This window comes from Myotis davidii, unplaced genomic scaffold (assembly GCF_000327345.1).
Source record: "Myotis davidii unplaced genomic scaffold, ASM32734v1 scaffold394, whole genome shotgun sequence".
NCBI lineage: Eukaryota > Metazoa > Chordata > Mammalia > Chiroptera > Vespertilionidae > Myotis > Myotis davidii.
Genome location: NW_006287548.1, coordinates 1,891,925 through 1,918,368, shown reverse-complemented (window position 1 = coordinate 1,918,368; position 26,444 = coordinate 1,891,925). Strand labels below are relative to the sequence as shown.

Genomic DNA, 26,444 nt, shown 5'->3' with positions numbered 1-26,444 from the left:
TTCACTCTCACTTAGGCATTCCGTTCAGGCCACTGGTTGAAAACAAGAGCCATATGTTTTCCTGCTTCTCAATCCTGGATGGGACAAGTCACCTCTTTCACCTCCTCATTTATCCTTCTAAGAGTCTGGTAAGATCTACGAAAACGTCTCATTAACACACTGAATGAGCTCCCTTGCAAAATAAACTCTGATAATGGTATATAAGAATAATAGAAAATCTTGAAGTGCAAACTCCTGTTATGAAACTCCTTCTCCCACTCCATATTAGTAAGACGTTTCATTTAATGAAATGTTATTTCGGTGATATGGGACTTCAATGGAAGACAGCCTTTGATGTCAATGGAGATTTTTTTCCTCCCTCAGTACCATAATCCTAGATAAATGAGGAAACATATACTTTTTTTTTTTAACCTAATCTCCACCTGACTTCTGACAAGGCATTACCAATACAAATACAACATGCATGGAGTTAGGTATTTTATACGTTTAAGACTTTGGTTAATTTCCCACTTTGTAGAAGGTTATCAATTTAAGTTCAAGTCATGGAATAAAACAAAAAGATATGTTCACCGACTGGCTAAGACAATCTCTTGCTTTCTGTTCACTGTACGAATTTACATAATCTGAATGTTTGAAAAATGCTAATTTAATTTAGCCTGATAAAAGTTTCTATAAGAAATCATCTTTGAATATAATATTGAATTCATTCTCCTAGCAATGCATGTAGAAATTTAGAACTGATGTTTTAATATTTCTAATCTTACTAGAAAAAATATGAGTTTGTTTAAAACAGGGCTTCACAGCAGTGGGCTGTTTGACGTGTTTCAGGAGGGGACACACGACCAGCTCAACAAATCAAATAGGAGACAAAGAAAATCCTAGTGCACAATGTTGAGCAGGAAATTTGAGCTTATACACTCAGATAAGAATAGTGCATATACAAGTGGATAAAAAAGCTGTGGTACAAGATAAAGATCACATGATCTCACTCATTTGTGGAATATAATGAGCAACATAAACTGATGAACAAAACAGATCCAGAGACAAGAAAGCATCGATTAGACCGTCAAACCTCAGAGGGAAGGTAGGGGAGGGTGGGGGTAAGGGGAAGATCAACCAGGCATGAGTGGGAATAAGGACACATATGTAATATCTAATCAATAAAGAAAAATTTGTTTTAAAAAAACCGTGGCACATTTACACAATGAAATACTACTCTGCTGTAAAAAGGAAGAAAACTTTACCCTTTGGGACAGCATGGATGGACCTGGAGAGTATTATGCTATAATAAGCCAGTCAGAGAAAGACAAGTACCATATGATTTTATTCACATGTGGAATTTCATGAACAAACTAAACTATCAAGTAAAATAGAGACAGAGTCATAGATAGAGAGCAGGCAGACAGCTTTGGGGGAGAATTTAGAGAGGAGACTGAGCAGCCTGTCCATGTCCAGGCTGCTGTGGCCTGTTCCCTTCGTTTTCTCTCTGAGAAAAAAGAGAGCGAACTCATGGACATGGACAACAGTATGGTGATTGCGGGAGTGGAGAGGAATGAGGGGGAGGTAAAAGAGGGGACAAAAGGTGATAAAAATAATAAAAAGAATAGTGTACATACTACAATGAACCAATGCCATGGCTATTTCAAGAGAGGCCACTCTAGAAAGTTCAAGGTAAATGCTTCTATTCTTAGATATGTACATACTAGAGGCCCAGTGCATGAAATTCATGCACTCAGGGGGTCCTTCAGCCTGGCCTGCGCCCTCTCAAAGTTTGGGAGCCCTTGGGTGAGCCTGGCTTCTGGCTGAGCGGTGCTCCTGCTGTAGGAGCACACTGACCATCAGGGAACAGCTCCTGCATTAAGCATCTGCCCCCTAGTGGTCAGTGCATGTCATAGCAACCGGTTGTTCCACTGTTGGGCCGAAACTGGCTCTCAGACATCCCCCGAGGGGTCCTGGATTGTGAGAGGGTGTAAGCCAAGCCAAGGGACCCCACCAGTGCACGATTGGGGCCCAGGAGGGATGCAGGAGGTTGACCAGCCAGAGAGGGACCATGGGAGGGCTCCAGGGTGTGTCCGGCCCATCTCACTCAGTCCCAATTAGCTGGACCCCAGCAGCAAGCTAACCTACCAATGGGAGCATCTGCCCCCTGGTGGTCAGTGCATATCAAAGTGACTGGTCAACTGGTCGACTGTCTGCTACCCTGATGGTTAGTGCACATCACAGTGAGCAATCAAGCGGCCTTAGCATATCATTAGCATATTACACTTTGATTGGTTGAATGGCCAACTGGACAACCAGACACTTAGCATATTAGGCTTTTATTATATAGGGTTTCTAAGACCCTGAGATCAGGAGAAGACCATTGAGATAATCTAAGAACAAATGCAGCATCAATGATACACAAAAAGATTTTTGATGGTATGTGGCTTAATGTATGTAATTATAGTAACTTACATGATTTTGCACTTATATATTTTATTGATTTGCATGTGTATAAATATAAATAAGACGATGAAGGCAATATATTAATGACTGAAGCTTATGAAACTCTGACCTAGTCCAATACTTTCCTAACACACTAATTGTTTCTCAATCGGTTCCTTATTAGACATTTCCAGTGTCGACAAACTACTGCGTCATGAGGACTGTGACTGTCAGGATGTTTCCCCTTCTATTAAGTGGAAGGCGGAAGGCCATCTCTCTTAAAATAATTCCTTACTAGTATCTTCAAGAAAACAAATGAGTGGATGAATAAAAACAGAGACAGAGAGACAGAGAATAGAATGGATGGAATGAAATATGCCCAATTCCTTTTCCATAGTTAAGTCCTTCAATCATGTGAAATCAGCTACCTCCTAACTCTGCAGGCTATGACTCACCGGTCCTTCAACATTTTCAAACAACTTGGACTTGGCGCTGCCATTCTTCGTGTGTGAGAGAGCACAGGAGGCTCCAGGTATTATCTCAGCTGCTTAAAACTGGAATTATTGCTTCTTCCTTCGTTTTGTTTACGGACTTGCAGTCATGTAGCCTAGGACTGGATTAACTTTTTTGGCAGGCACATCCTCATATTGACTCATGCTAAACTTTCCCTCAAAGAAAACCACCAGGCAAATTTTTCATATATTTGGTATTAAGTCAAACCTTCCACATCTTGTGTTTGTGCCGTTCAGTTTTGGACCTAAAAGCTAGACTTTATATTTATTCCTATTAAGTTTCTTTGTGTTTGATTCAATCCATTGTTCCAGATGATTCTGTCATCCGACACATTATCAAACCCTGCAGCTTCTTGGCATTCAAATATGACCCACAGGCACCATCGCTGATGCCAGTGCTCAGCAGGCCAGCGTTAAAAATAAAATTTGAGACAAACTTTTTTTCTTGCAAGCTTATATGGATGGAATCACTAGCAGTCTTGGGTACAGCTTCTCAAATAGCTCATAATCCCTCTAGGGTTATGTCATCTGGTGTATATTTCTCTGTGTTAGCCACAGGACATCATGAGACAATCAATGCTAATGTCCAGGAAGGTACCTTCTCTTTGTGAAATCCAGAGATTAGAACAGGGGTTTTCAACCTCCACACTGACAGTCTGTGTAGGACAAGTCTTGTACACTGTAGGATGCTTAGACCCATCCCTGACCCCTACCCAGGACATGGAAGTAGCAACTCCTTCCTTGCCTCCTGTCCCCTCAAAACTGTGACAATTAAATGTCTCTAGATACAGACAAATGTTCCTTGGGGAGCAAAATTACTTTCCCCGTCCCCCCAACCCCCACTGAGAAACACTATTCTGGACTCTGCATTCTTCCAATCTAATATAGTAACTCAATCCACCTGTTATGGCTTTTTTGACTGTTTCATAGCTATAGTTATGAGTAAATTCTTCATATATAGTAATATAGTACCAAATAGTTTCATATCATAATTTAGATATGTAGATAATAGTGAGATATGGAAATCATAATAAAATAATGGGAGAAATGGAGAGGTGTGCTATAATCCTAAAATTTAGAATTAAATTTAGATTAACGCTTAAACTAAACAGTTACAGGGAAATTGAGCCTCCAAACAGCAATTCTATGATTTGAAAAGGAAATCTATAAAAATTTTTGTGCCCGGTGCTCATCAAGGAATTACTATTTGGGACAGTGAAAACTGGAAACTCTACATGTTTGACAATAGAAGATAAATTATGGTATATTGATCTCACAGAATATTGGATAGTCATCAAAATTACATATTTTTGCCCTAGTTGGTTTTGCTAAGTGGATAGAGCATCCCAGGTTTGATCCCAGTCAAGGGCCCATACCTTGGTGGGGTGTATGCAGGAGGCAAACAATCAATGTGTCTCTCTCACAGCGATGTTTCTCTCCCTCCCTTCTACTCTCTCTACAAATCAATGGGAAAATATCCTTGGTGAGGATTAAAAAAATAAATAAGTAAATTTTTCAAAACATCAATGAAAATGCTCATAATATAATGCTATGAAAAAAGGTAAGATATTATATAGGGCATCTGCAAAAATGTGTACATACTTTAACAGCCAATAATTCACTTAAATTTTACTCCTTTTCAGGTTTAACTGATTTGAAATAATGGGTGAACAACGAAAATTTATCCTAAAGTGCCACTAGGCTTTTTTTATGGGGATACATAAAAGATAAAGTTTACAGTACAAAACCCACAACAGTCAATGAACGGAGGGTATGCAAATGCCCAACAAAATGATTATTGCTGCTTGTGATTCTACTGCTTCCTGTCATCAGCAGTGCCTGGACCAGAATGGTCATCAGCTTGAAAACAGGTGTTGACAAAAACATTATTCACTTTTGTAGATACTTTTAAATTTTGAAAATGAATGTATGTTAATGAACGCTGACTTTATAATCATTCAAAATGCATGTACATCTTTTGAGACACCTTGTATATTCTGTATGAATACCAAGTTTTCAAAGAAATAATACACATAGTAAAAGATTCCACAAATATTTATAGTAGTAATGAAATTATGATGGAATTATGCATGATTTTAATAGTCTTCTTTATACTTTTTTTCCCCAAAATTTTCTTAATGAACTTATAGTTTTTCCATGTTTTTTCATGCATGGGAGGTTCTGGGGAAAGTGATCCGTCTTCCCTTAGGCATGAGCTCTGGCAAGGGTTCCTCTGTGTGTACAAAACAGTGTGCAGTGAGGGAGGCTGTTACAGAGAGGATGTATGAGAAAGATGACTATATTTTTAGACTGGGTTATTCAATCCTCTTGGGGAAAAAAAATCTGTGTATTGTTTTTTATAGAATAAGATCAGTTCAATGTTCGAGCCAAACCCTGCACCTCCAAGTCAGTGGTCCTCTGACATGAGAATGCTAAAGAATCCCCTGGGCTCACCTATTAAACTCAGTCTCCTAGGCTTAACTCCCAAGGGTCTCATTTTGCACGGCTGGTGTGGGACTCGGGAATCTTCATTTTTCATAAGCATCTCAAGTGATTCATTCTGATGTAGGTGGCCTATGAACCACACTTTGAGAAACTCAGCTTCTATAGGAAGTCATGTGCTTTGATTTGGATGAGTATTGTGTTCTTTTGCCTCTATTTTTGGTAATTTCTTCCTGGGTACTCACTAAATAGAGTTGGTATAGCCCCTCAGCGGTGTGTTGGTAAGCTGCCCCTTTGAAAAAGCAGACTCAAACTTTTTGCATTTGCCAATTTCTGTGGAGTAGTAAACATTCTCACCATAACCAATTTCCAACTACCAAGGATTTATCAACTAGCTCACAGAATTCTTGAAAGCTTAATAATTGTCTCTCACACGCTGGTACAAGCTGGCTTCAACACTGTACGGTATATATTTTATGTAAATGCTTTAAATCCTTTGTAAAAGGGATATGTTAATGAAAAACTACTAACTTGATATCTAGGACAAAGTAGTAAGCAATAGGATGGCTTGAAACATCATAAGGTAATAAATTCTAAATGTATTAGGGAAAAGGACAACTTTATGAACTTGTATACACTATTTCTTATTTTGCTTTATGTTTTCCATGGTCATGCCATGGAGAGTGATAGGCTCACCGAGTTCTCTAAGAGTTGTGAATTGGTTTCCTATGGATGATGGAGAGCCAAGAAATGGGACTCCAGGGTTGGGAGTAATGCCAAGTGTTCAGCCCCCACCTCTACCGTCTGTGGCCCTGGGCCCCTGAGCTGATGAAATGCCCTTGGTCATTCATTCTATAGCACCCAACCATAAAATCAACCCCTCCAACTTCTTCCCCTCACACATGATTGAGACAATGTTGTCTCTGGGAAACCCATATCAGATGCGTTTTATGTGTTCATGTGTGGGACGTGGCCTAAGTGAAGGCTAATAGCATAGTTCTTTCAATATTTTGACCAGACATATTTTTTTAAAAATTGGACCTGAAGCCTATACAGCCAGCTGAGGCGAATTTACAGCCTTGCTTTAAGAACAAAACTCCCTCAGGCACCTGCTTCCTAAAAGCAAAACCAGAAAGGAAATGAACTCTTGCTTAAAGACAACCGACCTTATTTTATGGGTTATCAATTTTCTAGCTGGCACACAGTTCCCTAGCTACTATGACTCTCTCTCCCTTTCCCCCCACCTTCTGCCCCAACCCCAAGCAAATATTGAGCCACAAAATATATGAAGTCTGCATTCTAGCAAACAGCTCAGTTTCCAGGGGATGAGGCATAGGATGTGGTGCCTCGGTAAGTAAAGCCAAGGGAGCAGCACGCTGTGATGTGGGCTCGCCACACTGATGTCTTTGCCAATACATGCGTTAAAACCTTAGCCCGAAGCACATTCTATATACAGGGTTACTGCCGCTTGGGCGATGCTGGAGAATTCGTCTTTCTTGTCTTTGGGGCAGCTCTGCCAGGCGAATTGTCCACAACAATGCAATGCACTCGATTTCCTTCTAACTGCTCCACTGACCCTGGGTTGGAGCCTATCAACTCCTCAAAATTGAGAAAGGACTAAATAGTTTCTTCTTTTTTTTCCCCTATTGATAAAGTCAGCCTTCCCAATGGGAATAGACTATAAGATAGGGGTCAAATGTTAACTGTAGAGACTCGTAGTCTGCTCTGTGTTAGAAAACAGTAAGTATGACTTTCTTAGTATACATGATAGAGTATTAAAATAAGTACGAGCAACTCTAAAAAAAGGGGGGGGGGCTGTAGTTACTAAAAAGCAAGTGGAAAGTTGGACAAATCTGACCTGATACACAATGATGTCAGAATTGAATATTTAAAATTATATGCTAGTTTTGTCAAATCTCAGACTTTCTCCAAGTTTCATTTAGTTGTAAAGGTGCAACTAAGTATGGAGAAATATGAATATTCTACTACATGTTTCAAAATCAAATATCTACGCATCTACTTGGGATAAATACCAGAGTTCACATCACAGATACGTAAAGGACGTCTTGTCCAAATGGGAGCATTAAGTTCCTCAAACCGGAGAATGCAGACCTTGCAAACTGTCATTATTTCAGTAAATGGAGCCGGTCCTTTAACAGATGGGCGACATACTTTGCAACTTGCTGATAGGCTAATAAAAGACACTGGCTTTTAAAAAAATGAAGGACATGTTCTTCTCAAGTTACAGTACGCAAATGGATTTAGCAGAATAAAATTAAGAAGGCATACAACAGTTTGACAAAAATTGGGAACAGACTACAGAAATATGATCATTCTAAACATCAACATCAAAATGATATTTTTTTTTTTACTTAAAAAAACTGGTTGTTTAAACCATACAGAAAATATACACTGATAAAGTCAAAACCAGGGGTAGCATATTATGAAATTATAAATATTGACATAACAAAAACATGAAGTTAATTTCTTCTCAAAATATAATAAAAATACCCCAAGACAGGCAGTCCCCTTTTATACCAAGTACTTTTCCATTTGTATCAGTCAACCTCTTGTGCTTCTTAAAGTAAAATTTCTCCAGTTGATGGAAGCAATAACCAAATGAAACCCAGACCATGGCTCACATGCAACAGGGCCAGCCTTTCTGCTCACCTTTCCCGTTCCTCTTTCATCTTCTCCAGCTCCTCTTCTCGCAGGCCCCCATGCTTCACAGGACCTTTCTGCTCAGCCTTCCCACCCTTCTCGTCTTTCTTCTTTCCAAATCTAGTAAAACATGAAGGAGAAGATGGCTGTTAACAATAACCGTGTTCTTGTTATGGTGAATTTAAGATATTTATGAGATGAGTCCATTAAACCATAATTCCTTATACCAAGTAATACAAAATCATTTTGCATAAAATGGAAATAAAGTAAGATATTGAAAGCAGAAAAATAACATAGTTATTGAATTCTCTTCTTTCTATTCTCCCTCTTTCCACTCAGATATTGATTATGCAGCATGCACAAAATCATATGGTTAAAGACTAAAAAATGTCAAACCATTAATTCAGTAGAGATTAAAGAACTGAAAGGTTATCATTAAAAATAAGTAAAACCTGACCAACCTCTGAAACAGGACTCCAGAGCTCCAAGTGACATGCACATTTAAGGTAAAGCTCATGGGATAATATAACGATGGTGTTGCAAGGTACCTTACTGAACACCTACTTTAATACTGTCATTTGACAGATGGAGAACTGAAAGCTCTGAGAGGCCTTAGGCCTTGACCAAGACCACCTAACAGGTTCCATACAGGGCTGGGGTTAGAACTTGGGTTGCCTCCTCCACAGCCCTGTTTCCTTCTCAGCACATTTAGTCTCCTACATAGCCACAGGCTTCCTAAGTCAGCCCAGGGTGAGTGTGCACAAAATCATATGGTTAAAGACTAAAAAATGTCAAACCATTAATTCAGTAGAGATTAAAGAACTGAAAGGTGTCAGGCATATTTGTTGTTAACTGGACACAATGGCACTTACGATACCTTATGTTTTTTCTCTACCTTTATTGAGATACAATTGACATATAACATTGTGTAAATTTAAGGTGTACAATAATCAATATATAATAATACAAGAATAAACCATGTTTTGCATACTCACAACTATAAACCTACTTTTGGCCCACCTTGTATATACCACATCTTCTTTATTCATTTGTCTGTTGATAATACATTTAGGATGTTTCCATATCCTGCTATTGTGACTAATGCTGCAATGAACATGAAAATGCAGATATCTCTGCAAGATCCTGCTTTCAATTCCTTTGGCTATATATCCAGAATATAGTGGATTCTGGATTGCTTGGTCATACGATGGTTCCAGTTTTAATTTTCTGAGGAACTTTCATACTGTTTTCAATAGTGACTGCACCAATTTACATTCCCTGCCAACAGTGAGCTAGAGTTCCACTTAAAAGAACAGTGTGTTTCCTCAGCATTCTGAGGAAAAGAAAATTGCACATTTGAAATAAAAAAGCTATTAAATTATTAGCAGGACACATTCTTAAATGACAGACATTTTTCCCAACAAATATTTTCTTCAGAAGCAGTCTCCCATGGTCTTGGGATCAACACACATAAAAAATAAAAAGACTTGATGTTCTGCTGATAAACAGAAAAAAAAAGTCACTCTGCTAAGGACATTTTTCAGATTACACATTCTTGGGTTGACTGCCTCACCCCCACCAATCCCGCTCTCTGTCCCCCAACCTCCTGACAAATGCACAGTGAGTCAGAATTTCCTCACATGAGGACCTGGCTTATAAACTTGTAAGGAACTCTGACTTTCATGCAAATGGGTTATATTTGTTTTTTCTAGATTGTGTTTCAATCTAAAGCAGAGGTTGTGCCCTAGCCTGTTTGGCTCAGTGGATACAGCATTGGCCTGCAGACCAAAGGGTCCCAGGTTTGATTCCGGTCAAGGGCATATACCTCGGTTGCTGGCTCCTCCCTGGCTCGGGCCCTGGTTGGGGGTGTACAGGAGGCAACCAATCAATGTGTTTCTCTCATATCAATATTTCTCTCTTTCTTTCCCTCTCTCTAAAAAACAATGGAAAAAATAACATCCTCACGTGAGGATTAAGAAACAAACAAAACAAAAACAAGCAGAGGTTGTTAGTCAAGTGGCAGCTCTAAGTATCGCACATGGAAGACAACACCACTAATACCTATTTTCTTGTTGTTATCAGAATACAGATGCATCCTACTTTCCTCAGAGTCTCTCCCAATTTGGACTTTCCTGCATATTGTGCAATTTCTAATTCCAATTAATAAATCCTCTTTCATGAACTTTCTCTCTTCCCATTGCTCTCTCTCTATCAGCCTCTGCTCCTACTGCATTTCCCGCTCTGTATTCAGCCTAGTTTTGGGATGTTGGTTGATCAAGTATCAGCTTTAACTCCATCATCCCCAGCCTTTTTCCTATCTCTCTCTTTCCTGCATCTAATTTTTTTCCCTCAATGAAGAAATGACCTGATATCATTTATAGACATAAATAAGGAAGAAAGAAAAATACACAATTTAAGAACATTAACTTTCAAATATAATTGAGATTTGCTGATATATTCAAGGTCTCTCTTAAACCTGCAAAGCAGGAGATATCTCAATAATGTGTGTTTCCATTAATATATTCTTTAGCTTTTCAGACTCATGCAGAAAAGTCTTAGAAGTCAATATTATTATTCTAAAATTCTTTATGAAAAAATACCTTAGTACATCACATAGAGAAACAATTTTCCCTCAAAATGTCATCAGATATAGTAATATTTGGGCAAAAAATAAAAATTGTGGGGAGTGAGGATAGAATAATGCTTCAGGAAGTTGATAGGGGAAAAATGTTGCCCAAAACTCTATAGATATTTTCTTTGTGTCCTAAATATCTTCTAAATTTGAAGGTTTTGAATTTTTTGAGACAAAAGTAGTTTTGTTTTGAAGGGTAAAACTAACCTATGCCCTAGTATACCTTGATCTTTATTTCCACAACCAGTCAAGTGTTTTTTCTTCCTGCAGCTAAAGTATTTCAATTTCACTGCAGCTTGAGAATAGCTTACTATACTCCCACCCTAGTGGAACATGTTTGGTCAAGAAAAGGTTGGTTGTAAGTACATTCTGCAAAGCATGCTCTTCTTAGCAAGAATCATTAGTCATAGACAAATCAACCAATTCCACAAGTATTATACATGTTTTGAATTACAGTTCATGATCATTTACTAAAGTTTCCAACAAGAAGGGTGGAAATAGCTGAGAAATTTATTTCATTAACCAGAGAGAACAGTCACACATTACTTTATTTTATAAAGTTTGGGTAGGTTCAAGAACAGAATTATAAAACAGTAATCTTTAAAAGGACTCCCATATTGTTCAGATGAGGAAATTAAGAGCCAGAGAAGTTAACTGCATTTTATATATTAACACACATAATTCAGACAACTTAATTATCGGTGGTGGTGGTGGTGGTGGTGGTGGTGGTAGGGAGTTGGGAGAAAAGCATCAATTGGATGAATTTTACAAGGCTTTGTTCTGCTTTCCAAAGCAGCCTCTTTGGGGGTCATTTCACAGCCATTCTTACTTTCCCTGACACACAGGAAGAGGAGTTGGGGAGATTCGGATACCTTGATTCACTTCCCCATTAGCTAGTTTTGTAAGAAAATTCATGAGGATCCTACATGGCTGAAATGACTGCTTTGCATTCTAAGGTTTCAAATATCCACTGCATTCCAGGCCTCCCATTATCTATTACCTCGGAAATTTGAGATTGGCCATTCTGGGGTAGGTGCCTTAAGGAAATTGCTTACAGGTCAACCTTGCTTTATATAAAAGATATTTTCCTGAAGAATTCTGTGCGAACATATGGTTTCAATCAATAAAATCTTATGTTCTATGTACCTGGGAAGCCTGTTTAAAGAATTTTATGATGGATCTTTTTGTAAAGTGGAAAAATCACCTTTCAACATGTCCTTTATGTAAATTTAGATTTTCATGAATTATAAGTTTGCTTAAAACACCTGTCCCTATTCATTTCTATGGAGAGGTTATATGAAACAGCTTTATGGAAAACTAGCTTGCTAGCTTTCTTCTTCGCTCCTTTATGAATTTGTTTTAAAAATATTTACTAGGCATCTCTTCCATGACATAGTACTTAGGTATGGTACTGTATTGGGCACTACCTCATGGAATTGACATTCTAATAGAGGAGACTGTTACCAAACAAGTGTGTGTGTGTGTGTGTGTGTGTGTGTGTGTGTGTGTGTATATATATATATACAGTTGTAAGTTGTGAAAAGTGCTATGAAGGGTATTAAGAGGGACAATACTAGGATATTATTGGGGAAGTACTCAGTGAGGAAATAGCATTTAAACTGAGACTACAAGGGCGAGAGGTCCAGACAAGCAAAGAAAGGAGGTAAGCCTTGTGGGCGGACGAATCGGCACACACAGAGGACAAGAGGTGGGAAAGGCCTGGTGCATCCCAGGCAGCGACAGAAGGTCAGAGTAGCTGAAGGAACGAGAGCAGAGCAGGTGCTCGCACAGGATCCTGAGGGCAAGAACGGCAAGGACCACAGAGTGCAGGGTTGAGAGAAGCTCGGAGTTTAGTCTAAGAGCGACAGTAGGCCATTCCTTAGTAATTCAAGGAACAGAGAAGCTGGTCAGGGAAATTGGGAGATTTAAAGAGTGTTAGAGGAGAAACCAAGTCATTTTAAGCGGAAATGACACAATGTAACATACATTTTATTGTACTCTTCACCTGAGATATGTTGAGAGAGAGAGAGAGAGAGAGAGAGAGAGAGAGAGAGAGAGAAACATATTGATGTGAGAGAGAAATATTGATTGGTTGGCCTGGAATACTGCTGAGAAGTCCAGAGAGGTGAGGACTGAATAGTGCCCACTAGATTTGGAGATTTGGCAATTGGTAGCCATTCATCATCTTGGCAAGGTTCAGTGGAGAGGTTTAAGCAGAGGCCAAGTGATCTTAACAATGAATGGCAGATGAGTCTAAAATTTTGTGTCTCTGTGTGTATACAGCCATTGCTGGTAGAATGGGAGCTAGAGGCAGGGTGGAAAGTTCAAGAAGGATATTTTCAATTTGGCTGATATTGAAGGACTTTTGTTTGCTGAGAGAGAAAAAATGCCACAGAGTGTGAAAGGTTAGAGATGGAACAGAGAAGAGAATAAAGTTATTTTTTCACTGTGGTAAAATACACATAACAAAATATACCATTTTAATAAATGTTAACTGTATATTTTAGTGGCATTACGTACATTCACATTGCTGTGCAACCTTGAACCACCATCCTTTGCCAGAATACTTTGATCACGCCCTGACTGCAATTCTGTATCCACTCAGTAACTCCCCATTTCCCCTTCCCCAGCCCCTGGTAACCACTATTCTACTTTCTGCCTGAATTTGCCAATTCTAGGTACTTCATGTAAGTGAAATCATACAATATTCATCCTTTGGTGTCTGACTTATTTAACTTAGCCTAATGTCCTCAAGGTTCATCTATGTTATAGCATGTATCAGCATTTCCTTCTTTCTAGAGGCCGAATGACATTCCATTGCATGTACTTACTATATTTCCTTATCATTCATCTGTGGATGGACATTTGGGTAGGTCCACCTTTTGGCTATTGTGAATAATGCTATCATGAACACTGGTGTAGGAGAACAACATTCTTGATAAGGGAAGAGGTCAGAGATATACAGAACGTCTGAAGGGATTGGCTGTAAGCAGGAGGAGATTCAGAAAAAGAAATGGCTAGGAGAAGAAGCTAGTTTGTTTATAGACTTGATAAAGGGGAAATGAAGGTGTTCCCAGGTAAATAATTTAGCAGATAGTAAGAGAAGTAGTTTCTATCGATAAAATGAGATTCCTTGGCAGAAATGAAGAAATCAAAGGAAGTAGAATACACAAGGTGGAAACAGAAAGGGTTACAGAAAAATACTAAAAACAGACCTTACTTACATTGTGATTTTGCGTAGGAAGTCCCTGAGCAGCCATCTGGGAAAGTAATGGCTTATTCATTCATTCAATCATTTACTGAACAGCCATTACACATATATGGTTTATATACATATAATTTAACCATTAATAGCATCAACCCTCAGGTAGTATCTAACTTAACAAAACAAGCCCTGGGATCCTATCACTTTCCATTTGATAAAGATTTTAAATACAGTTCTAAGTAGTTATCCCCTAATTTCTCAGCAAATATTTTCTTCTGTGTCTTTCATCAAGTTTTCTAGATAATGATGACATTCAAAACCTTTGCAGATTCCCAGGCAGGATGGCAAATGATCCAAATTCACAATATGTTTAGCTCCATCTCTGGCTGTTTCCATGTCTGGTCTCTCATGTAATTCACTTCATAGTTCTGCTAAGTACTGTCTACAACTTTCCTCCTAGATCCCATTGGGCTGTTTAGGCAGCTATTAGCATCCACTCTTCTTCCACTTAAAAGCAATCCGAGCAATGGCTTAAGATGATTAAAAGGTGGGCAAGAAAAAAGTTCAGATAATCTTATTCCAAATCAATGGTGACCTATGAACCCAAGGATAGTTGGAAGTTTGAAATAGAATGTATTTCCCCCCTTCCAATCGGAGAATACCTTTAGGTGTCCATGATGCATTTGGAAAGACTACGAGATCCAGTCACCATTAATATTGAACTTGGAAATCTATGGAATGATGTCAGATGTAAAAATGCACACGCCTCACGGTCATGTTTGCTGGAGTTGGATAATGGTTCATTCTCCCTGTAACTAGCTGACTTACAAACCACACATGATATTGTCTTAGCACTTTATAAATTATACAGTTTGAAATAGCTCAAGCAAAATACGGGAGGAGAGAAGTTCACAGACCTTTGACTGTATTTCCATAGTTCATTCCGAAATTCACCCATAAAAGGGTTCTGTTGTCTGATGTATTCTAAATTGGCTTGTGAATTAGCATATGCATATGCCAACAAAATTAGTTTCCAGGCATTGCAATCTCCTACGGTTTTGTGCACTTCAGCTATTGCTTCTCTCTAAAACGTATGTCACAGAGGTCTTTCCTTGTTTACCTCAGATGGCTCCCACTGTATTTGAGAGTTAATGCATCTGATAAAAATTCCGTGAAAATTGACCAATTAGAGAGTTTTCCCTCCTTTTGGTGGGTACCTAAGGGCATCGCCTACTTTTATGTTAATATTATTGATAGAATAATGAACACATTTGCGTTTGTTGGAAATCAACCTTGATTAAGCAAAAAAAACCCAAAACCATGCAATTTTATTTTTAGCCTCCCACAGTATGTAGGATTGCTATTGTTAACGCTGGTGACTTTTCAGGAGGGGGGTGCAATGCTATCACTCTCTATGCTTTCCCAAACAGAAGCGTTGATTTTAAAAGTCCCAGTCCACTCCATGGCCTGTGAAAGGGGACAGGGATTTGCTTCACAGGATGTGTTCACAAGCAGCACCTGAGCTGATGCTTTTTAGTAACTGAAGAATTCAATCTTAAAAGTCGTGTTAACTCCAATTGGGCCAAGCAGTGGAAGTCCTAAAAATAATATTTCTAATTAATATTTTAATTACTGGTATATGATTTAGACATTTATTTGGGATACATTTATATGTTTCCAAGATGAAGGCAAGCTATATGAAAACGACAAACATGTTTAATCCCACTGATATCTTTATCTGCCACTTCCTTTGAGGCCAACCTTCCCGTCTACCTTAAAACAACTACTTTCCTCTGGGCTGTTCTTAATTCCAGGATGTGACTCCTAAATTGGTGGTCATGGCAACTCTTCATTCTCAAGCAAGAAATCTTCAGATCTCAAATAGGTTGATGTTTGTTTTGGGGATTAAAAAGCAGAGAGGTCCTTTAACACTCTAAGATTTCTCTCTAAGCGGATAAAACACCTGCTAGGTAGAGTCTTAGGCAGCCCACAGGCTCAATTCAAGTGACTTGGGAATCCTTGAGCTAATTTGCCTGCTCTAAGGAGCCAAGAAACACATGAATTTGGAAATACAGAATACATTAAAAAGTAATTCTAGCCATAACCAGTTTGGATCAGTGGATAGAGCATCGGCCTGCAGACTGAAAGGTCCCAGGTTTGATTCTGGTCAAGGGCATGTACCTTGGTTGTGGGCACATCCCCAGTCGGAGGTGTATAGGAGGCAGCTGATCGATGTTTCTCTCTCATTGATGTTTCTAACTCTCTGTCCCTCTCCCTTCCTCTCTGTAAAAAATAAATAAAATATATTTTAAAAAATAAAAACTGTGCAGGAGGCAGCTGATCGATGTTTCTCTCTCATTGATGTTTCTAACTCTCTATCTCTCTCCCTTCCTCTCTGTAAAAAATCAATAAAATATACTTAAAAAATAATTCTAGAGGATCCAGGAAATGCAGTAAAGCAAAATGCACATCACCAATAACCCATCTTCCTACAAATAACAACCAAGCGAAGAGGCCCTCTAGAAGACCAACTTGTAAAAATCAGTTAAGGAATTTGGGAGCTGCTGGAGAGTTACTTTAAAAATATATATATGTTTTTTGAAAAAAAAATGTTCTTACTGATTTTTTAGAGAGACAGAAAGGGAGAGGGAGAGAGAAATAGAAATATCAATTATGGCCGAAACCGGTTTGGCTCAGTGGATAGAGCGTCGGCCTGCGGGCTGAAAGGTCCCAGGTTCGATTCCGGTCAAGGGCATGTACCTTGGTTGCGGGCACATCCCCAGTGGGGAGTGTGCAGGAGGCAGCTGGTCGATGTTTCTCTCTCATTGATGTTTTTAACTCTCTATCTCTCTCCCTTCCTCTCTGTAAAAAATCAATAAAATATATTAAAAAAATCTAGCATTTAAGCATTCTAAGAATAGTCGATGTTTCTCTCTCATCGATGTTTCTAACTCTCTATCTCTCTCCTTTCCTCTCTGTAAAAACTCAATAAAATATATTTTTAAAAAAAGAAATATCAATTATGAGAGAGAATCATCAATCAATGGGCTGCTTCCTACACGGCCCCCTACTAAGGATCGAGCCTGCAACCAGGACATGTGCCCTGACCAAGAATCAAACCATGACCTCCTGGTTCATAGGTCGATGTTCAACCACTGAGCACACTGGCTATGTTGGCCAGTTACTTTTGATGGGTTTTTCTTTCTGTAGCAAATGAAAACTCTGCTCTGAAATTATTAAAGCATCACTCTGTTAGGAAAAAGACGGGAAAATATGAAAAGAGGCCAGAAATAAAAATAAACCTGAATGAGTGAGCAAGAAAGATAAAGTTACTAATAAGGTATGATTTTCAGATCCACACAGGGACTATAAAAGCGTATTAGCTGTCACTACCACACTGGGTTTTAAGTTATTCTACCCTCCGCTTTCCAGAAGGAGAAAACCTCGTCAGGAGCACCGTGAACTTGATTAATCGCTTTCATACGCTCTCGCTGGCTCTGAGACATCGTAGGCAAGAGCCTCACTGATGCAGACTAACTGCTTAGGATTTCTGGGAAATATATTTAACAGGAGCGTTAAAGAAATAGATCTTTTTTTTTTTCATTCTTACGCTTTCTTACTAGTTAGATAGGCTTGTCTTTTAATTAAATGTTTACTTATTTCAAAGCAGGATACATGTGGTTTCTTCCCTTTTTTTCCTATGACTTTTAAGTGGGTCTTGGAGCATCTCTGAAGGCTGCTGGAGTGCACAGGCGTGACCCAAGGCCTGTCCATAAAACCCCAATACTGAGTCGGACAGACCACACGCTGGAGTTCTGACCATGGCTAATAACCAGACAGCCCTTCTCACTCTCCCACCCACAGCATCTCCTGCTTCCGCTTTCCTTCCGTTTTCTCTACCTCCGATGCCCCAGAAACCCCAAAACAAGGAAAGAGTCTTCTGAGACCAAATCACACCTCATCTCCAAACATTTTCTACCAACTGTGGGAGGTTCTCCCAATGGCAGGGCTTTCCTCTGATCGCCCTGCTGGGCTCCCCCGACACTGACCAGACTCATCCTGCAGAAGGAAATCCGGGCCCGCACCGCAGGAAATAGCTCTGAGGTTCATTCCCTGGCAGGTGGGGCCATTTCAGCAAAGGGCCTGGGAAGGGAAGAACTGAGTGACTCATGTCAATGGAATTAACCCCAGGGAGAGCTCACCAAAAAAAGTGCAGTAGAAATCAGAAGCCTCATGTATAGTCTCTGAATAAAGTGTCAAATACAACTTATATTCCAACATCACCAATGCATATATGTGTAATTTGTATAAAATCTATTACCAGAAAAAAATGAGGGTGCCCTTAACTTGTTGCGTGTAAAGAACAGAAGGACAATGTTCAGAAATGACTGATATTTTGGGGGAAGGGAGTGGACAACGACTATTCAAAGGACTGTTTTTAAAGAAAATCCTGGATGTTGCCTCTCCATCTTCAGAAGTTCAGATAACAGGGCACATTTTCTCTGGAATTCATCTGCACTGGATAAGAATAAAATGATTGAGCTCCCGATCTAGTCTAATGGGGGTAAAACTTATCTTTATAGCTCTGATTAAACAAAAAAAATGATCACTTCTTTGATGCCCAAATTAGCATCTTTTCTCTAGCATACTGAATTAATTAGCTGAGTGACAAAAGAATTAGTCCATGTAGGATCAAAGCTGAAATCATATTTATCTGAAATTTAAAATTAAGAACACAGCATTAACCCTCTATAGCTCATGTAATGTTCTTTTATGTTCTGTATATTCTAAACCTTCTGCATGTCACATAAAGTATAACTTGGGCTTTAAAAAAATATTTTTTCTTTTTAATATATAAAATATTCCTTAAAAAGACAATGAGAACATCACAGATTTTTTCCCCCTGCGGGTGGGAAACTTTTCCATTGTGCCATAAAAGTCTTAAATTAGTCTCCACCCCACCAGGATTTATTGTACAAGTACAAAAGAAGCAAAGTAATTAATGCATGTGAGAGCTGGTAAGAGAACCTTAAACAATAGAAAAGAGTTATTATATTGATTTTCAATAAGTGAGACTAAGTTTGAAATTGTTCTTAAAAGATGGAAGCTCTCTTAACTGGGCTTTTTCCTGTAGAAGAAAAAGCAATTTTGAATAAGGGAGAATTGTTGGAGGTTAATTTCTGGGATGTCTCCATCGACTATAACTCACATTTAAAGGTCTTTATTTTTTTGATGTGCATAACATTTTTCCTATTCAAAACAAACTTGAGTAGGCATATGTATCTTTATTCAGGATAGGATGGAGAATGGATTCAGGGAAGGTTACAGAGAGGAGGAGGGCTTGTGCTGGTACTACCAGCTGTATTTGGGATAGGGTACTATTTTAACCATTGCTTAAGCATGAGCTCTTCAAGGGCTAGGACTGAGTCTCTATATGTTTTGTTGTTTACGCCTTCATGCATTCATTTAACAAATACTTATTGAGCATCTACTTTGTGCCAGATTCTCTAGTAGATGCTAAGGATGTAAGTAAATTAGTCAAACATCGTCTCTACTCTCATTCTTAGTGCCTAATACACAGTAAAAACTCAACAACTGTTGCTGAGCCAAATTACAGATGAAGTCTGGATTTCAGGGAATTTATTGCTTATCTCCTTTTTTCATAGCCTCTATCCTAGAAGGAGGATCCAATGGTTCTTCATAAATCAGCATGTTATTCCCCTACAAAGCTCCCAAGCTAGAAGATACTGTCCCTATAAACACGCCAATCACCGTACTAGCTCAGTGTAGGTGTGAGAGCTACAAGGTAGGCACAGCCTGGATGTCTAGAGTCAGCCACAGCAAGATTAAACAGGGGACAGACTGTGACTCACCTAGGAAAGGCAATGGACAGGACACCTGGCTATCTACACATCATGGGGGCCCTGAGTCACCTTAGGCTTCTATCTCTGATGACCAGTTCTTTCATGTTGTACAAACACCTTTTTTAAAAACACCACGCCAGGTTCTAAAATGAGATGTAAACCCCAAGCCATCATTAAAGATGATTAATCTGCAAGATGTCACCTGGAAACAAAAACATGATGTCTACGTACTTAGACCTTTAATTTCAGCCTCAGAAATTATGGCCTCTTTAATCTTAGGTTTCAAATAAAGGTATGTGTGAGGTAGTTGCTAGGTTCTCATTCTCTAGAGTTTTGACACTGCTTATCTTTGTCATTAGTTCATCCTGTCTTTAACGAAATTCCAAATAATAATAACCTCTATCTGTGCTCCTTAATAAAGGAGTTCTTTTAGGAAAAAGAGGTTATTAAAAAAATTGAGCCATAACTTAGTTTATAAGGCAAAGGGTCAGGTTTCAATATTTTTATGTTAGATTTAGAGTAAAGGTAACTAATATCCTTTTTATTTGATAAGTCCCTTAAGAGCAGGTCATAAAACTGAATTGATTCTCAACTCTGAATGGGCCAATAGGAAAAAAATATCCATCCCCAGTGTCTCACGAGAAACTGTACGTAACACCTGGACTCATCTAGGGCACAAAAGTCACAGGTCTCATGAAAGTTTTCAAATCTGTGTTGCTTACAAGAGTCTCTACTTCAGTTTTTTTCAAAGTCTAGAAACTCCCTCTAGTTACATTTGAGTTTGCGACCCATGGGATGCCAAATTCAAAACGCAGTGTAATTTGTTATTTTAAATAGAATTTCTGTTTATTCATTAAGTCACACAGTAAAGATTGTAGGCACCCTCCAGATCCCAGAACACCTTATCCTGAGTAGCTCTGCCTAAATGACAGTCACTCAAGGACCATTGAGCAATCAACGTTTCCTTTGTCCAGGGTGGGGCGGGGCAAAAGACAGGAATCTTTTACATAGGAATAGGATTCCCGTGAGATTGTAATATCATTTTATAAAAATGGATATAATCTCATTCTCAGCCATATAACATCACTAAAGAAAGTATATCCAGGATTAAACAACAACAGCAATTTAATTTCTGACAAGGTTTTCTAATCACCTATAATTCAGAAAGAGCTATTACTAGTAACACACAATCATAAATGTATGCTTTCACCTAGAAATGTGTAGTAGCTTAGCACACTGATGATTTACAATTTGACCAAAGAAATCAGAAATTGATTTATAGTCTGTCCAAAGCATCAGGCTCTTATTTGCTTGTCCACTAGACTGTGAAACTACTATTCTGCTATGTAAGTATATTTTCTTGTTCCTCTCTTTCCAGTACCAAAGGCTAATTTTTCTTTTCTTCAATATCACAGATGAATAATTCCCCCAGATTCCTGATACTATTCTACAGTTCAAAATGGCTGCTATAGTTGTCACAGGATCATAAAAGAAACCAATGGTAGGAATTTTGTGTATATGTAATTAAATGCACAATCCTATAAAGCACATAATTAAATAAAGCAGAGGGTTAATCCTCTGAGTAGAACATTCCAGATAGAATTTTTGGTGAGCATATCTTAAAAAAAAGTGGGCAATTCAACCAAGTAAATTAGCCTGAGGGTGTTTCCTTATCTCTGTGGTTATTTTTAAATATTAAACCCATTTTGGACATCACATACAAGAATTATATTGGAAATGTTACTTTTGCCCAACTATGTGTTTTCTCAGATGACAGAAGTGTCTCAGAATCTGCAAGTGTTTCAGAAAGGCTTTGGGCAGCCGGTACAGGGCCCATCAGCAGCGGCACTCGATGGTGCTGGGTTGGCAACCATCACCCAGCACATCTGCAACCTGTATTTGGCTTTGGATTTAATGCTTCTGGTCTCTCCAGGTTTAGTATTTCTAAACTTCACCACCTAATATTGAAGCAACTTCCAATAACTCATCCTTTTCACAAACATTACAGTCATATTTGATTCTGTAGAAACCCTCAGTATTTGTGTTTTTCATTTTGCAAGGTTATCTGGAAAGCCAGGCCAATGTATTATTTCAAGTGTGACTAAGCTGTTGTCATTCATTTTACACCAATCCTAAGACTTTCTAGGTCCCATCCTGAGCCCTGTGGGCTCACGGATCTAGCCAATCCAGTGATGTAAGAATCAGATTGGATAAAAGAACAATATACCCAGCCATTATCTCAGTTCTATAATGTAATATTTGAGAGCATGAGTAACAAAGAACAGAAAGAAGAACTGGAATAATGTACAATTTGGTAAGGAAAGCTGGAACTTGACATGCTTCATATAAGTTTAGCAAGTTAGGGAGAGGAGAGTAGGACTAAGATGGTCACATTAATAGACAAAAAAAATGAGAAGATTCATGAATATTAACCCTAAAGCATTTAATTAATATGTTGCATCTAAAATAATGATTATTGGATAAATCGAAATTTTTAAGGTGATTATAAGTGCTTTAAAATATAAAATGCCATTAATAACCTATCATGTAATATATAAAACCATAGCTCATTTATGTATTTATTTATTGGATTTAAATTGGATTTTGGTATAAAATATGCATATTACATATCAATTTTTACAAGCACCAATATATTTTAAACATAAGTTTGGTTAATAAATATTTTTGAATATTACTTATTTAATTATCTCTCTGTGGAAAATATTCCATTTGCATTTTTAGCTATAAAGAGATTTGTATGCAAAGTGTTCTGATTGGTTCAAAAATTGTGGAATTACAGAAAGTTGTGTAGGCCAGAGGGATCTTTGCCATCATAGTTATGCAACCCTCTCAAAGCTCAGAAAGTCTACCGAATGGCCTCAAGCCACTGGTAGTTGGGACCAAACAGGGACTTGAATCCTTCAATTCATTACAAAGTCTTTCCATCTCGTGATGTTCCCCAATTGTTTGTACATATGTTATGAATTATTCACCAAAAATTCCGAATCTTTCAAAAAGAACCCTATTCAATAAAATTTAGGTTTTTGGTGTTTTTTTTTTAAAGTTTGAATTGCCCAGATATGCAATTACTTGTAATGACAAAGTCCAATTTAGTAACTACTTGGCCAAATTCAACATGCCAACCAATGTGAGGGCTTGATAACTTTCCCATTATCTTAAGTTCCCTTGTTCACTGACATGCTCACTCTTGTCCACAGACAGACCCCTAATATATGCCAGCTGATTTGGTCAGATTGCTAAGAAACAATTACTTATTCTTTAGCTCCGTTGGCTAGAACACTGTGGTAATGGGGTCGAGGTCATGGGTTGGCTCCCCTGTGTGGGCCAGTTAACTTGGACCGATTCCATAACCACAGGGTCTACCACCAACGCAGACAGGCTTACAAATATGTGCCAGTGGTCAAAAGGGCACTTGCCAAGAATGTGTGGACGGAGCAGCATAAATCCATCAATTCTCCCAGAAAAACAGCTCAATGTCAGTTTTGTTGAACACATGTGGGTTAATAGCAACGTTTTCACAGGTGAAAGGCAGAACATAGTTTCAGAGTGTGTAACACCACAGAACTGCAAGCATGGAGTTCAAAACAAATTTTTAGAAAACAGGAAAGCCTTTGGTGAAACTTAAATTCAAGCAAGCATTTGAAATTTACAGGAAAAGTTTTCAACATGAACCAATGATTTCTACCAGCTTAAATTCACCCCCTCCACAAATTTTGTCCCATATTCAAAAATATCCTGATTTTAAAATATTGGCTCATTTTTAATTAAAAAATAATAATCTAAGGCCCAAATGTAAAGTATCTGTGAACCAGATTCAGGCTGTGGTATCCCATTTTGCAAACTTTGGTAATATATCTAAATACCTACATATTTATATCCATGTTATGTCTATATGCATTTTCATGACTGTAGCCACCTGAAATAAGTATAATTGATTGAGCTTTCCATTGATCGATGCCTACTGCTTAGCTCTTGGCTAGCGTTGAACTGTCATCCCTCAAATAAAGATGTACCACTTTTAAATAGTACCGTTAGTATAGAAAACAAAGATTATTGTGGATTGAAATTGTTGGTGACCACCTTGTAGAAGAGAGGATCACCCGTGTCTCTAAAACTCAGCCCTAGTATATATTTTTGAATACCAAAACACAGTTATTGGTGTTTTCTTCAGAAAGCCCTCTATAGAAATTTATAAATCAATAGGGCTAGAATAGTCAATTCTGCATAATAACACAGTTTAGACCTTGTTTACAAAGTTTTAAAAAACTGAAATAAAACTTTTTTTTAAGATTTCACACTACAGAGTGATCTTTTCAAACTCAGTCAAACCAGCCCTCCCTAGGTAATAAAATATAGAGGGAGAAATATATTTCCATTTCTCACCAATGCAGACCACAGTGATTCAGGAAAGGAAAGCACATGATGCAAATACAAAAAGTACTAGAAAAAAGTACTGGGCCCCAGTTGTGGCTCAGCGGTTGAGTGTCAACCCATGCACCAGGAGGTCACGGTTCGATTTCTGGTCAGGGCACATGCCTGGGTTGTGGGCTCCATCCCCAGTAGGGGGCGTGCAGGAGGCCGCCCATCTCTGTTCCTCTCTCATTGATGTTTCTATCTCCCTCTCCCTTCCTCTCTCTCAAATCAGTAAAAATATATTTTAAAAAAGTACTGGGTACACTCACTACTATTAGTGATTTACTAGCTAATTAACTGATATATGAGAAAGCCTTATGGGTTCTTGCAAACTAATTAAATTATATGTATTACAAAACATAGGCCAATCAGATTTCTTATAGCAATAGACTAAAAAGCCGTATCAGTAGCCTAAAAAAATGGAATTTATTCATAAAGTTATTTATCAAACACCTATCATATATCAGGCTCTGTCCTAGGTGCTGGAGATACAGAAAGACAAAGGTTCAGTGCTTTCTCCTAAGGAATTTACAGTGTGGTTTATGCTTCTTGAGCTTGAATGAATGTTTCTCAGACTAAAGAGACAGGATATGAGGGCTTTCAGGGTTATCATGTCAATATTAGAAGAGTTGGGTAGATGATCTTTCTGGTTAATTTTGCAGTTTTGAAAATCTGATTCAAACTGAGGTCCTTCCTCCCAGGAAATGTGCATACACTAATATATATAATTTCTAGAAGCTCACAGATTCCTAGAAGACTATCCATGTGTGCTTATCCATGGACATAAGTTACAAATATCTGTTTTAATGCAATTAAGATTCTCGCAGTGACACCAACTAATGCCACACTTTGCAGTGAAGAGCACACAGGTAGCTGCAAAAGACAACAGAGCTAGGAGGTAGGTACTTTCTGCACAGTAATATATTCCTTTAGGTAGACTTTCAGGACAGACCATAAGTCTATCAGTGAATCGACAAATGCCAAACATTAAATGGAAATCTAAAATAAGTCAAAGATACATAATCCCTACTCAGATCTATTTTATTAGAATGCAATCAATTCTCAGTGACGCAGAGGCTTTTTATCTACCATGTAGATTATCCACAGCCTGTGCTTCTCCTTTTCCTCCACCTTCCCATTTTTATGGCCACTTGAGGACTCATTAGTGCTTCCACCAGAGGATGAGTAAAGGAAGGCAAAAGACATAAAACTGAAAATGAGTCAATTCTGCTACCTTTAAGTAGTTGGGGGGAGAAGTAGCTATTACAAGGCTTGTATTTTACATGAAGATTTCAATTATTGACACTCTCCCTGTCAATCTTACCAAAAAACAATTAAAGGTTGGTTCCAACTCTCCTTAGAATGTTAAAGTGATTGATGGTTGTAGAAAAATCACTGAAGTAAATAACAGGAAATGATGCAAACTTTGTGCTAAAGAAAGATGAAAAACAACATACTTTCAAAGTCACAGTTTCACAGTCCCAAGGAGCATCAATCCAGTGGGCAATTTTATGAATATACATAGTATATGCATGGACAAGGATCACAAATTATGTCATGAGAAGGGAGGACAGCATCCACCCAGTGGAATGCTACTCACACAACAACACAGATGAACCTCAAGTGCATTGTGTTAAATGAAAGAAGCCAGATTCAAAAGGCTACCTATTGTTTGATTCTATTGACGGCATATTGGAAAAGGTGGGACTTTGGAAAACAGATCCGTGATTCTCAGGACTGGAGGGGAGAATTTGTGGTTGTGGAACTGTTCTACATCATAGCTGTGGAGACACGACTCTTTGTACTTATCCAAACCCCATGAACTGTACACAACAAAGAGTGACTTTTACTGTGCACTGTCTTAGCCAACAGGTGGGGTGAGGGGACCCCAAGTAGGAATACAGTTATAAGAAATGAACCTAATTATATTGCAAATAACTAACATAACCACATTGAAGGGCCTGGAAATAAAAGAACTAGCATAAATAACATTGAAAAACAGTATTTTTACTGGCTACAATAGAGTGAAGACAAAAAGAATTATATACAAATATAATACTTTAGTTAGCACAAGGCTAGGAGTTAGAAATTCTGAAACAACTTTAGGTGAATACTAAAGGGATAAACAAGGAAGTAAATATATTGTAGATAATGACTGCCAGCTTTTTTCACAATATGAAAATAAATTAGCAATAAGAAAAGGGGGAAGGCTATAACAAACATTGTAGTGTTGGATTGGAAATGGTAGTATCAGCATAAACTCATAGTTT

At 38.2% G+C, this 26,444-nt stretch overlaps 1 protein-coding gene across 1 annotated transcript in view; it reads right to left on the bottom strand.

The window, feature by feature from the left end:
- Positions 1-26,444, bottom strand: part of PARD3B (par-3 family cell polarity regulator beta) — an 838,084-nt gene that overhangs the window by 183,951 nt on the left and 627,689 nt on the right. The window contains exon 19 of the mRNA XM_006759450.2: positions 8,049-8,159. Within this exon, the coding sequence (XP_006759513.1) occupies positions 8,049-8,159 (111 nt within the window). The remainder of the gene's footprint in view (positions 1-8,048; positions 8,160-26,444) is intronic.